Raw genomic sequence first — 13,221 nt, 5'->3', positions numbered from 1 at the left:
CCTCCTTATTTTGACCTCCTGGCAATCTGGGATGACTGAGACCTCATGAACCTTCTGTGGCTCTCCCATCCACATGTCCAAGACACCACCAGTCCCAAGAGCCACCCCAGCTGCATCCATCTCTTCTTCCCATGCCTCCTCTTGTTCATCTCAGCCCTCTGCGCACCCTGCCCAACTCTCTATTCCTACCACTTCCTTTGCCTAGAACTTTGCCACTTACTGCCTGCTGAGTGCTCTCTGGCTCTGGGGGGGTCCAAGTCCAGTCCTGCCCACTCTGGGAAGCCTGCTCTGGCTGCCCTACTCCACCCTGGTGGCTTTCTGTTTCCTGGGCTTCTCTGGCCCCAGAGGTCTGAGCTCCTCCTGCTGTCTCTTGGTAATCACTTCTGTAATTTATCGAGCCACTTCTAAGGGCTGGACTTCACACCAGACACCTCACTTCATCTTTACAGTGAATCTATGGTGTCATATCCTGAATCCCCATTTTACATATGAAACAATACTCTGAGAGCTTATGTGACTTGTCTCAGGTCCCCCAGGTACTATGTGGTGGAGCCAGGTTTGGAACATGGCCCTGTGTAATTGCTGTACCCCAGGCCTGAGTTGGGGGTGTGATTCATCGTCCTAATCAGCAGCAGGAGCAGGACTTACTCAATGATGGTTAAAGCTGTTGTGTGCTGGGCACTTTACTATATTCTTATTTAATCTTCACACTAATCCTATAGGACATATGTTATTGTCATTTTACAAATGAGAAAACTTAGGCTTAGAGAGCTAAAATAATTTACCCTATGGCAGAATTAAGATAGACCATCAGATTTGTGATCTGTTAGGCACTATCCCATGTGCCTAACTCCCATGGCTAACCCAGTGGTATTCCAGAAGTGCTTACAGAGCATTCCTTATGTAGCAGGCTTGTTTTGGGCCACCCATAGGGCAACGGAAGTGGGCAGTGGGGGTCCCTGCCCGTGGGGGGCTCCCAGTCTAAAGTTGCTGCAGGCTCAGATGAACCAGCCTGGGCAAGCCCCAATGGGAGTGTGGTGCTGAGGTAGACAGCCAGTGTGTAAGAACAGAAGTGTAGAGGGGGTAGAGTTGGGCTCCGACAGTGGGATGGAGGAAGAAGAAAGTAGGGGGCAATCAGGGTAATTTTCCCAAAGGAGGTACCTTTCTTTCAAGGAAGCTCGAGAGGGGTGAGAAGGGGTAAGAGGTTCTTCTCCCTCCTTCCTCTCTGTATTCTTCTGCTCCCACTTGGCCCAGCCCCAGGAAGTGGGTGACCCCTAAGCTAGCTGAGTGCCTGGTTGGCACCAAAATAAACTTGCCTTCTCTCTCTTCTCCTCCCCTTTCCTCTGTCCCCTCTGTCCTGGCTTTAATTAGCAGCCCTGGGGATGAGTCACTTGGCAGCTGGGGAAGGGAGGCTGCGCAGAGCCCAGTTGAGCTTCGACTCCTGCCCTGAGCCTCATGGGCAGCACCACTGTCTTCATGCTTGTGGGTGTGTGCTGCTGCATGTTGGTGCTTCATGTCAGTGCAGCTGTGAAGAGCACAGTGTGACACTGCATGCTGACGTGTGTCCCTTCATGTCAGGGAGTCTGCAAAGAAGCATGTCTGGTTGTTGCTGCATTTGCTTCTGTGTGTCACTGAATGTCAGTGTATGTGAGTGTGTGGCTGTAATGTGTGGCTGTGGTAGCAAGTGTGAGGAAACGAGGGAGCTTTTGGGTGAACAAACACAAATGCCATATAATTGCATTCACCCCTGTCTACATAACTGTTCTTTATGCAATTTTGCTTATGCAAGCCCTGCACTTATATTCCCAATTTTCACTTGTCTGCGTCTGGGTACATTTTGTTGTAGGGAAAAGAAGCCCACTCAAACTAGCTCAAGAATAAAGGGTGGAGTGGGGGGACTATTGTGAGGCTACATCTCACAGAATCCAAGAACAGTAAATGAAGTATGGCAAGGCCTCACACCAGCTGGAAGTGGGACCAAGAAGTCAAGGACCAAGATTACTCTCTCACTCTCCGCATCTCCTGGGCCCATGTCTCATCTCTCTTTCTCTCTCTCATGGCTTACTGGTCCCTGTCATCTCTTTTTCACTGACTCCTCTCTCTGGACTGGCTCCCTTTGCTTGCACACAGGGTGTTATGGTCGCCAACCTGGAAGCTATGTGACCTTCCAGCTATAGGGTCCACCCCCTTCTTACGGCAGTGGTTCTGTCCAGCCTGTGGCAACACAAAGCAATAAAGGCCTGTAGGTGGGATTCCAGTACCTTAGAAGTGGATGGGAGTAGATAGGCAAAATACTTGAACTTGCCATTTCTTCTACAATGAATGCAGCTTTTATGTGTACACAAGTGAGGTCAGAGCCTGGGGGTGTTAGTCCACTTGGAGACCCATGATTGTAAGATTGTCTGTCCATCAAGGTTTAGCTCTGTAGTTTATAGCAAGATGACCTTTGCTCACTATGTTTTTGTGTCAAAACATGTTGGGTATCTAAAAGTGCCCCCTTATTTGATGCCAAAACAGTTTTTAAATGTACCGTGAATACAAATGTACAGCATTGCTACCAGCTTGTGGTGATTTTCATAGCCTCAGAACAACTGGTATAATGCTACTTATGGTGCAGCTGCTACCAAGTTCTTGGTTGCTTCAGGAATTTTTATATTTTATTAGTTCAGTGACTGGATTTATAGTTATTTGCAGTATATAATTGTAAGTACACATTATCAATATTATCAGCTTGATGCTTGAGCTTATTTTTCCATTAATGTAAACCCTGCAGTTTTTACATTAATTACAGAGGGAATTAATGATCCCCTTAGACAAGTTTTCAACCTATGAGTAAAGAGTTTGGAGCCAGCTGTGCCAGTAATGACTGTTCTCTAGACGCAGGGGTGATGCCTACAGCTCTGACCTTGATCCTGGCCTCACATCCTCTGGCTGAGACTGGAGGCTTCCTACCACCTCCTCCGGGGCCTCCTGTTTCTGGCCCGGCACATAGTACATACTGTTGCTATTTTTTAAATTAAAAAGTGACAGTTTTATTATTACTGTTAAAGCCATCTTCCATTTATAAATGGTAAGCCTAAGTGGGAGAGATTATCCCAGGGTTGGGGCAGTCTCCTTCAACTCATCCCTTTACTTTTTTTGCTGCTCCCAATACTAATAATTGCTTCAATTCAGAAAATGTACTGTATATCAGGTACTGCTACAGAGCAATTGACATGCATTGTCTTTAATCCTTGTGGCCATCCTGCTAAGATGGGGTGATTTACAGGCGGGGAAAGTGAAACCTAGAAAGGTATAGTGACTTGCCTAAAGTCATCCATCCATCCATTCATTCATTTATTCTTTCATTCCAGGACAATTTATTGAATACCTACAATGTGCCAGATGCTACTAAATGCAGTTGATACGGTAGTGAATAATAGAGTGATGGGCCTTGCTCTGTTGAAGTACGCTGTCTTGCTGAGAAACAAACAAGGGAACAGACAACTACAGACAATTATAGGTGAAGTGTAGGGTGCTCTGGGAGCATGGCAGAAGTATACCTAACTCAGCCTGAGGATCAGGGAGGCTTCTCCAAGCTGACATCTAAGCTAAGACATGGAACATGAGCCAGGGCAGGGGTGGGGTGGGGCAAGGTGAAGTGGAGAGTGTTGCAGGCCAGAGCTGGTGGTGGTGGTGGGGTGTTTGGCGCCTGAATTTGTGAAGAACTAAAGCTGAATCTTCAGTGAGATGGGGCTGTCATGAGAAATGGCCTGGTCTGGAAAAAGGGCAGAAGGTATATTGGGGAGCTGGAACTGGGGCCCTGTCAGTTAGGTCCTGAGCTGAGGAACTGCAGGACCTAGCAACAGTTTCTATGCTTTCTGGGCTCCATTTGTGTGCCTGGCCCCAGAGCGCCTCCAGGGTTGGCCTGATGCAGGATTCTAATGGCCACAGTGCCCTCTAGTGTCCACAGGCCCATCTTGCAGCCTCTTTCTGTGTGCATTGTCTCCCACAAACATACGTGAACAGGTGCCCTGTGCTGGGTGCTGGGTGCTGGGGACACTGGGAGGAACAAGACTTGGCTCCTGCCCTCACAGAGCTCCTGTCCAAGATGGCAACAGGCATTTGAAAAGACAGTGTCGAGAGAAGCTGACTGAGAGAAGAGAGGGTGGAAGGACACAAAGGAGGTGATCCTACTGCGTTTCCCCCAAAATAAGACAGGGTCTTATATTTATTTTTCCTCAAGAAGACACCCTAGGGCTTATTTTCAGGTGATGTGTTATGTTTTTTAAGTACGGTACAACAATCTACATTGATTCAAATATAGTTAAGTCATCTTCTTCTGGAACACATTATAACTCTCCAAACCCCAAATTCCATCCTGAATTTCTTGCGACTCTATTTCCTTTAGAACCATTGGCCCCAATTTCTCATGTTGAGCAATAGAGCTCCCATGGGGCTGATGAGAAGGGCTGCTCGTCTCCTTACCTCCCCCCCCATGCATGGGTTGTGGGCGTGGCTATGTAGGTACCTTGCGTAGCCACGCCCATCACTAGGTCTTATTTTCTGGGTAGGGCTTATATTGCGCAAATGCTTAGAAATCCTGCTAGGGCTTATTTTATGGGTAGGTCTTATTTTCGGGGAAACACGGTACCTGCCTGGATGGAGTCGGGGCAGGTTCCCAGAGGGCACAACGTCTAGCTGACTTTTTTTTTTTTTTTCATAAGAAATTTTCCAGCTTTACTTTTAACCTTACAACTTACTCATTTTTTTTTGACTATCCAATATTTAAATTTCTAAAATTCTGCATTTCAATGTAGTAAGAATTCTTTTTCAAATGATCTTCACAACCCAGAACACTGACACCAGAGCAATACTCTCAAGTCAATTATTTGACTATAATGAAGAGATGAAAATGGACGGATATCTGAAGACAGGTATTCCCTCTGCTCCGAAAGTGATCAAGCTCTTAACATATGACCAACACAGAACTCCATTCCTCTGGAGCTCCCTCAAACTCAGAATTCTTCCATTTAATAAGTCAATATATTGTTCTTAAAAATTAAAATTTGGTTACTAGGAAGGACCGAACAAAAATCATTCCCCTCCTCCAACAACCAGAACAGCTCTAATCAGCCCTCCTTCTCCCCACAAAAACAGGGAAGTAGTTGGGACTGAAGACTTTAAATCTGAAATGTCAACTCCTAAAATAATGCTATTTGCTCAAGGTTGTACGTCTTTATATTTCCTTCTCCAATACTTCCCCATTAATATGTTTATTTCCATACACACACACATGCACACACACAAGCGCACACACACTCACTCTCAAGTAAGACACTTTTTTGTGTTTGTCGATAAATTATGAGGATTATGAACTAGGTGTATACAGGGCTTCATAGGTGCTTTGTAAACATCAGAGTCACTTGGGTCCTTTTCTCGAAAAGCCTAAATTGAATTACACGACCAAGGATCACTACTTTCCCACACGTTGCTCACAGGCTGCATACCGACGAAGGGCAGAGAAAAAGTCCTCATAACTGATGTTTAGGTGGGAAGGCAAAGAGATAATCTCAGTCAATCTGATGTGCCAGGGAAGAAAGCCTAATGTGCTGTCCACAGGACCAAACTTCAATACTAAATCAGGATCAGGGAAACCATTTGAACTAAGTAAACTGTCTAACATAGCTACATCCAAATCTGTGTGTCTCTTTTGCTGCTGGGCGACTAACTGGCAAAAGTCCTGAGCAGCTCTCACAATATCTGCTTTTCCATCTTCTGGGGACAGCACCTTGACTGCTGAATGGCAACTTAAAACTTGATCATCTTTGTCATTACTATTTGCAAACTCAGGTGAGTATTTCGAACAATCTAGGCCCAGAAGTTCCTGCTCGCCCCCGCCGCCATCTTCCTCTCTAGCTGACTTTTGAAGAACAGAAGGGAGCTAGTCAGATGGGAAGGTGGCAGTGGAGATGCAGGACAGCACAGGTGAAGGTGAGGCATGGAGCGGCAGAGCATAGCCGAGAATTACAAGGGCTTCCATCTGGTTGGGGCACAGGTTGAAGATGGAGAAAGACTAAGACTAGCTGGAGGTGGGGAGTAGGGGTTAGCTCATAGAAGGTTCTGGGATGGCAGCCACTAGCTCATCATAGGAACTTAGTGAATGGAATCATATAAGATTTCCTGCCCTTTTGGGATCACAAACCCATTTGCGGATCTGATGAAAGCTAGAGATACCTTCCTCAGAAATTAATATTTTTCATACAACTTCAGTAGCTTCAGAGATTCTGCCCCTCCTCCCCACTGCCCCCGCCATGCCTGTCCACAAACCATAGGCTTCCAAATTGCTCTCAGATAAATATGGAAACCCTTACTGTGGCCTCCAAGGCTCTGCATGGTTAGGCCCCTGCTGACATCTGCAATCTCACCTCTCTCCTTTGTGCTTTTCCCACTCTGCCACGTTGGCTTCTTTGCACTTGCTGGAAATACCACCTCAGATCCTTTGCCCAGGTTATTTCCTCTGCCTGGAACACTCTCCTCTGGCTGCCTCCACTTTTAGCTCAGTTTAATTCCATTAGTTGGGGTGAGCGTAGTGGCTCACACCTGTAATCCTAGCACTCTTGAGAGGGCAAGGCGGGTGGATCGTTTGAAGTCAGGAGTTTGAAACCAGCCTGAGAAAAAATAGAAAGAAATTAATTGACCAACTAAAAATATATAGAAAAAATTAGGCGAGCATTGTGGCGCATGCCTGTAGTCCCAGCTACTCGGGAGGCTGAGGCAGAAGGATTGCTTGGGCCCAGGAGTTTGAGGTTGCTGTGAGCTAGGCTGACACCACGGCACTCTAGCCTGGGGAAACAGAGTGAGACTTTCTCTTAAAAAAAAAAATAACAGGCCGGGCGCGGTGGCTCACGCCTGTAATCCTAGCACTTTGGGAGGCCGAGGCGGGCGGATTGCTCAAGGTCAGGAGTTCGAAACCAGCCTGAGCGAGACCCCCGTCTCTACCAAAAATAGAAATAAATTAATTGACCAACTAAAAATATATATACAAAAAATTAGCCGGGCATGGTGGCGCATGCCTGTAGTCCCAGCTACTCGGGAGGCTGAGGCAGAAGGATCGCTGAGCCCCGGAGATTGAGGTTGCTGTGAGCCAGGCTGACGCCACGGCACTCACTCTAGCCTGGGCAACAAAGTGAGACTCTGTCTCAAAAAAAAAAAAAAAAAAAATAACAATTCCATTAGTTGGTGAATGTCTGTTTCCTCTCACTTGGACATAAGCTCCATGAGAGCAGGACATTGTCTGCCCTTAGTCACTGCTGTACTCAGCACCTGGCACAGTGCCTGGTCCACAGTATCTGTTGAATAAGTGAAAGAAGGAACTGCCTTCTGTGGCTGGGTCAAGCTGCTCGCCCTTACTTCTTTCTTTCCCTTGGTTATCACCTGAGTCTACCCAACACACTCAAGTATGACTGAATTCCAAAAGCAGCCCTAGATTAAGGAATAATTTGCTAGAAGCCTTCCCCATCTCTGAAACAAACAGGCTTCCCACAGGTCTCCTCTGCCTCCCTGGGAGAAGGGTCAGGCTCTTTCAGGCTCAAGCTGTGACTCTTCATCACATGCACACTTTGTGTCACTGAATCCTTATAAGAACCTATGAGGTAGGAACTGCCACCCCTCTTTTATAGATGAACAAACTAAGCCTCAGAGTGGTTTCCCACCTAAAAAATAGTAGAGCTGGGACTTGTACTCAGCTCAACCAGGCACCAAGGTGTAGGTTGTTTTTGCCTCATCAGAGAGAGGAAAGGGCTTGCTTAAGGTCACACAGCATCAGCCTCAGAGCCAGAACTAAAATTTCTGTCTCTTGACTCCTGCCAGGCCAAGAGAAAGGTGTGTACCAAGGCTGTAGCTCTTAGGGTGATGACTACAAATGGGCACAAAGTGAAGCTGCTGTAGGAGCTAGGAGAGTTGTTTAAGGAGCGTTAAAAAAAAAAAAAAAACAGGGGCTGAGGCCAGAAGCCCTGAGGGCCAGGGCATTAGGGGGTGGGCAGAGGGAGAGGAGGCCACAAAGGGCCCACAGATGCCAACCTTGCGGTGGTCCGGAGGGCCTCTCTCCCTCTGCAGTTTTGGCTGTCTCGAGAGGAACCAGCTGCCCCAGCAGGGAGGCAGGAAGGCTGGCCTGTTGCCTGTCAGCTCCTATTTCTTCTAGATCACTGGCCCCCTGGCGCCTCCCAGGGCCACCTTCTGCTCAGAACAGCTAGGGGCTGGGCTCTGGGGCCTGTGAAAGAACAGGGGCACTCTGAGCTGGACCTGTGGTACATACACTTCAGGAGCCTACAACTTCTGTCCTTTCTCCAGTCCCACCCACATGGAGGACAGAGAGATTACTGTAGTGGGTAGGCAGAGAGCCAGGCACCTGGAGTCTACTCTGACTTGCTGTGTGAACTTCAGTGAGACTCTTCTCCTCTCCAGGCCACAATTTCCCCATCTATAAAATCAGGCTGGGCAATTTTCTTGGAAGAACAGCCTCTTGACTGTGAGTGGCATTTCTTCTGATTTTTCCTTTTCTCTTCAGGGAACATTTTTCTTGGCCAGTCTAAAAAACAACACAGGAAAGAGAGTTTATTGCAGTGGGAAAGAATATTGGCCAGGGCCCCATCTTGATAGCCCAAAATGGGTGATTTGAATTTTACTGGATATGGAGTGTCCCAGAACAACTCCTAAGCATAGTCTCTGTGCTGAAAATGAAGATGTTTGTGATAAGCTTCTGTGGAAAGTTTTCTGTTTGCCCAAGGCAGCAGTATAGCCAAGGGGACAGATTTCGGATTGGAGAATGGCTAAATCATGTCCTAACTTTGGGGTTCTGTCACTTACTAGTGGCATTACTTAATCTGTCTCCATCTCAGTTTTCTCTTCAGGAGAATAGGGCTAGATACACAAACTTGACAGGGTGCCTGGCGAGGTTCCAGCAGAGGCACCCACAGGGAGCCCAGCCTGGGGTTTGGGCCTAAGGAGTGACTGACAGCTCTGAGCTCTTCAGGCCACTTCCTCTTATGCGGAGTTCCCAGCCCTCCTGGGGGAGCAGGGGAAGGAGCAAAGTTTCCAGTTGCAGCCTGGCCTGCTTCCTGGCCCCGCCTCCTTGATTCCTCCTTCTAGGGAAAGGCTGGGGAGGAGGGGGTGGTGACACGGTGGAGGCACTGGCTGGGCCAGGGGGCCTGCCCTTGGGACAGGTCCAGACCTATGGAGCCCCCCTGGAGGAGCAGCAGGTAGGAACTGAGGCCCTGCAGCCTGGCCCCTTCCCTTCCTGCCCAGGCCTGGACCCAGTCCCGGGGCTGCTGATTCAGCAGCCGCCTGGCTTCCTGGTTCCTGGCTCCCTTTTTGACTCTTGGAGGCCTTTGGCTTGGGGGAGGTAGCCGGCTCGAGTAGGCGAGCCCGTGGGCATCCGGGTGCCCTGCTCTGTAAGGCCTCTGGAGCCCTGAGTAGCACAGTCTGTGGCCTGTGAGGACTGAGCCTGGCAGCCGCCCTCGCGCTGTGCTGCAGGGCCCCAGGCTCGCAGTCCGCAGTTGCTGGGATTTTCTGACACCAACGTTCCAGCAGCCTAAGGATCTCTGAGTCTCAGATTCAATGAGATAATGAGTCAAGGGCTTGGGCTGGTGACTGGCACACAGATGGCACTTGAGAAACAATCACTCTGATGATGAAGGTTATTCCAGAGCCTCTGATAAGAAGAGTGTCAGATTCAAAGATTCTCTGCAAGATTTTAAGATTTGGGCATCCTCGAATTCACAGCCTTTGAGAAACAGTCGCTCTGATGAGACGATTATTCTAGAGCCTCTGATAAGAAGAGTCTCAGATTCAAAGATTCTCTGTATGGTTCCAAGATTTAGACATTCTCAAATTCGCAGCTGGCCTTGGCCTGCAGCCACATCTGGCTTTTACTTGGGCTTTTGAATGGCCGCCCCTACCACAGCCTGCCTCCAGGGGCTTGTGAGGGAAAAGGGCTGGCTAACTTGTAGGGGCCAGCTCCACTCTCAGCTTGTCCTGGCTCTGGCCAACTGGTGTGCCCCTGGTAGCTGCACTGCGCTGAGTAGGGCAGGGACCAGGCCCTCAGCCTCACCACCCTGCTGTCTGTACTCCTACTCCTTGCCATTCTCTGGACTTTAATCACGGGAAGCAGGAGGCAGAGGGGCCTTTGGACCCTGCACTAGGAGTAGGGGCACAGCACCAGGGGTGGAGTGTTGGCCCTGCCTTGAGGTGGGGGTAGGGGGAAAGGCACTGGCCTTGAAGCAAAAGACTCCTGCTTGGAACCATCTGTCCTCTGCCTTGCCCACTCAGCCCTGAGTCCCATCCTATCACCAAGACCACTGAGACCTTGTCAGCCTCCTCCGCCCTCACCCATCCTCTGCTCTGGCACTCTCTGCCTCTCCCTGGCTTCGCTCTGTGTCTTTTGTCTCACCCTTTCTCTGTCTTCTTTCTCTGTCTTTCTTCTTTTCTGTCTCTTTTAGTTTCTCTCTGTCTCTCTGCCTCTCCTTCTTCAGTGTTCTACCCTCTACTACCCAGCTGGGTTCTCCCTGCTCTTTGGGCCCTGAACCTCTCCTCTCTCCTTCCTTCCCTTCCTTCCTATGAGGGGTCTTCTATAAGGGGAGCACCCCGGACATCTTTTCCCCTTCTCTTTCATCCCATTCCCTTCTCCCTACCCCTGTGGCGTCTGGTGTGAGGAGGGCTCCCTTCCCCCTTCCCTGCTGTGGTGTCCCAGCATCTCCGTGGCCAGCCAAGGTCCCCGTGGAGTCACCTGGAACACAAGAGGCCCAGCCCGGCTTTTTCGTCTCTACTGCCCCCTGTTGTCATTGTGTTCTGTATGTAGTTCGAGTACCGTCCTCTCTTTCTTGACTTTGTGGTTTTTTCTTTTTTCCTTCCTTCCTTCCTTCCTTCCTTCCTTCCTTCCTTCCTTCCTTCCTTCCTTCCTTCCTTCCTTCCTTCCTCCCTTCCTCCCTTCCTCCCTTTCTCCCCCTCCTCCCTCCCTTTTTTCCTCTCTCCCTCCTTATCTTCCCTCTCTCCCTATCTCCCCCACTGCCCCTCTTCCACTCCCGGTCCTCCATTCTTCCCAGCCTTCTCCTTTCCCCTGCCCAACTAACTCTCACCCCCTTGTCCCTATCACCTACCCTGCCACTCCCCTCCCTGTCTCTCTTTCTGTCTCTCTCTCTCTTTCTGTCTCTTGCTGTCTCTCAGGTCCACAGCGTCTCATACTCTACACCAGTATTGCTGTCCTACTCAGGTCCTTGACTCCATGAAGCTTACCCCCTCAGGCAGGCTGGCAGACAGCAGGTAAGAGCTAGACCTGTTCCTTCCCCAATCCCTTCCCCTTCCAGACAAATATGTAGTGTCATTGCCAGATCCCTTCCCCACCTCCCTTAGCCCCTGGTGTGACTGTGGAATGGGTGTCTGAGTGTATGAGGAAAGTGCCTGGGAGATCATGTCAGGAGACCAAAGAGGACATTCAGAATCTATTTGTAGTTTGTCCTTCCTTAAAACAATCCTTCACTAGAGACTTGCTCCAAAAGGTGGGAGTGGTTGGTCCTAGAATATGTGACTCTTGAGCTGTTTTGAAGGATGAAGACACTTGGTCAATTGGGTAGACTGGGGAAGGGCATTTAGGCTGAGGGAACAATCTGGTTCCCAGGTTCAAAGGTTCTCCATACTTTCCAAGTTAATTAGAATATTTTATATATATTTTTTATTGCAATAGATACTTTTTATGGAGGGCATATTTAAATAGGTGTAATTTCTGAGGTTAAGTATGCTTCAGAGCACTTTTTTTTTTTTTTTTGTGAAGAAAATGCTTTTGTCACAAGGAACTATAGCAAGCTAGCAGGAGAAAGGAATAAACATACCACAAAGCAACCGAGTCTTTGAATACAGATCTTCTACAGATGTCTAATAAACTTTCCCTTCATTCATTTTGTAGTATTGTCCTGGCAAATATGTTATGTTTATGGGGAAAACTTTAGACATGAATAAGTCATTAGATTGAAATGACTACAGGATTTTATGACATCTTGAAAAAAATAATAACTGAAACAAGGATGTCTGTTTCCTTAATCTTCCATCTTCAAAATTATTATGTTCTCTAATGGTCCTTTTTTTATATGTGGGTGTGTGTTCCTTTGACATGAGTATTTAATCCGCTTAAGGGATGCACCTGGAAATCTGGAATTTTCTCTCTTGATGCTGTTGGCATTTTAATATTCAATAAAAGAAAATGTTAACAGCAACAGCAAAAAGGCTAGGCTCTCCCCCCATTTGAAAACTTAAAAATACTTGTGTTAAAGAGGAAATAGGAATGTAATGTATGGACTATTTAGAATAAATGTCAATGTGAATACTACATACCAAAGCCTATGGATATGGCCATAGGGGTTCCCAGAGGAAAATTTATAGTCTTAAATGTTTTTATTAGAGAACAAAACAGTTTATATTAAATGAACTAATTATTCCATTCAAGAAGGTAGGAAGAGAACACCCAAGACAGCAGAATAAAGTAGTTACTATAAGGCCTGGTGCAGTGGCTCACACCTGTAATCCTAGCACTCTGGGAGGCTGAGGTGGGAGGATTGCTTGAGGTCAGTAGTTCAAGATCAGCCTGAGCAAGAGTGAGACCCCGTCTCTATGAAAAATAGAAAAATTAGCTGGGCATGGTGGTGCATGCCTGTAGTCCCAGCTACTAAGGAGGCTGAGGCAGGAGGATCCCTTGAGTCTGGGAATTTGAGATTGCTGTGAGCTATGATGATTCTAGTGCACTCTAGCAGGGACGACAGAGTGAGACCCTGTCTCAATAAACAAACAAACAAATAAAGTAGTTACTATAGATAAAACCAGAAATTAGTGAAACAGAAAACAAAAGATTTTATATAAAGAGGTGGCTTTTTAAAAGACCAACAAACTAGGTAGACCATTCTCTGGCAAATATGACTGAGAAAAAGGCAAAACAATAAATAAATCAAATAAGGTATGATGGAAGAAGATTTAACTATGTATTCTTAGTAGATGAAAAAGAAAGCTATAAAAATGCTTTGTATACTTTTATACCAATAAATATGAAAATCTAGATGAAATGGATTGTTATTTTAGGAAAATGTAAATTACCAAAATGACTTAGGGAGGGGCAGAAAACCTGAATAGAATGGAGAAGTATAGAAGAAATAGAAAAGATGGTCAAAGTTTTCTCCTCAGAAATAGCAAGTCCAGTTG

General features: G+C 47.3%; 1 protein-coding gene across 8 annotated transcripts in view; it reads left to right on the top strand.

Moving 5' to 3' along the window:
* Positions 1-13,221, top strand: part of IQSEC2 (IQ motif and Sec7 domain ArfGEF 2) — an 85,607-nt gene that overhangs the window by 29,000 nt on the left and 43,386 nt on the right. For 2 of the 8 annotated variants that reach the window (XM_012746606.3, XM_012746612.3), the window contains exon 3: positions 11,203-11,298. The exons of 2 other annotated variants lie outside the window; for them this stretch is intronic. In XM_012746606.3, coding sequence (XP_012602060.1) covers positions 11,203-11,298 — 96 coding nt within the window. Of the gene's footprint in view, positions 1-6,803; positions 9,240-11,081; positions 11,299-13,221 lie in introns of those variants that run through there. 4 more of the 8 variants (XM_012746608.3, XM_012746616.3, XM_075999803.1 and 1 more) reach the window with 4 other exon arrangements.

This window comes from Microcebus murinus, unplaced genomic scaffold (genome assembly GCF_040939455.1).
Source record: "Microcebus murinus isolate Inina unplaced genomic scaffold, M.murinus_Inina_mat1.0 scaf008_hap2_Mmur4.0, whole genome shotgun sequence".
NCBI lineage: Eukaryota > Metazoa > Chordata > Mammalia > Primates > Cheirogaleidae > Microcebus > Microcebus murinus.
The sequence above is the reverse complement of the archived record's forward strand: the minus strand, read 5'-3'. Positions and strand labels throughout refer to the sequence as shown.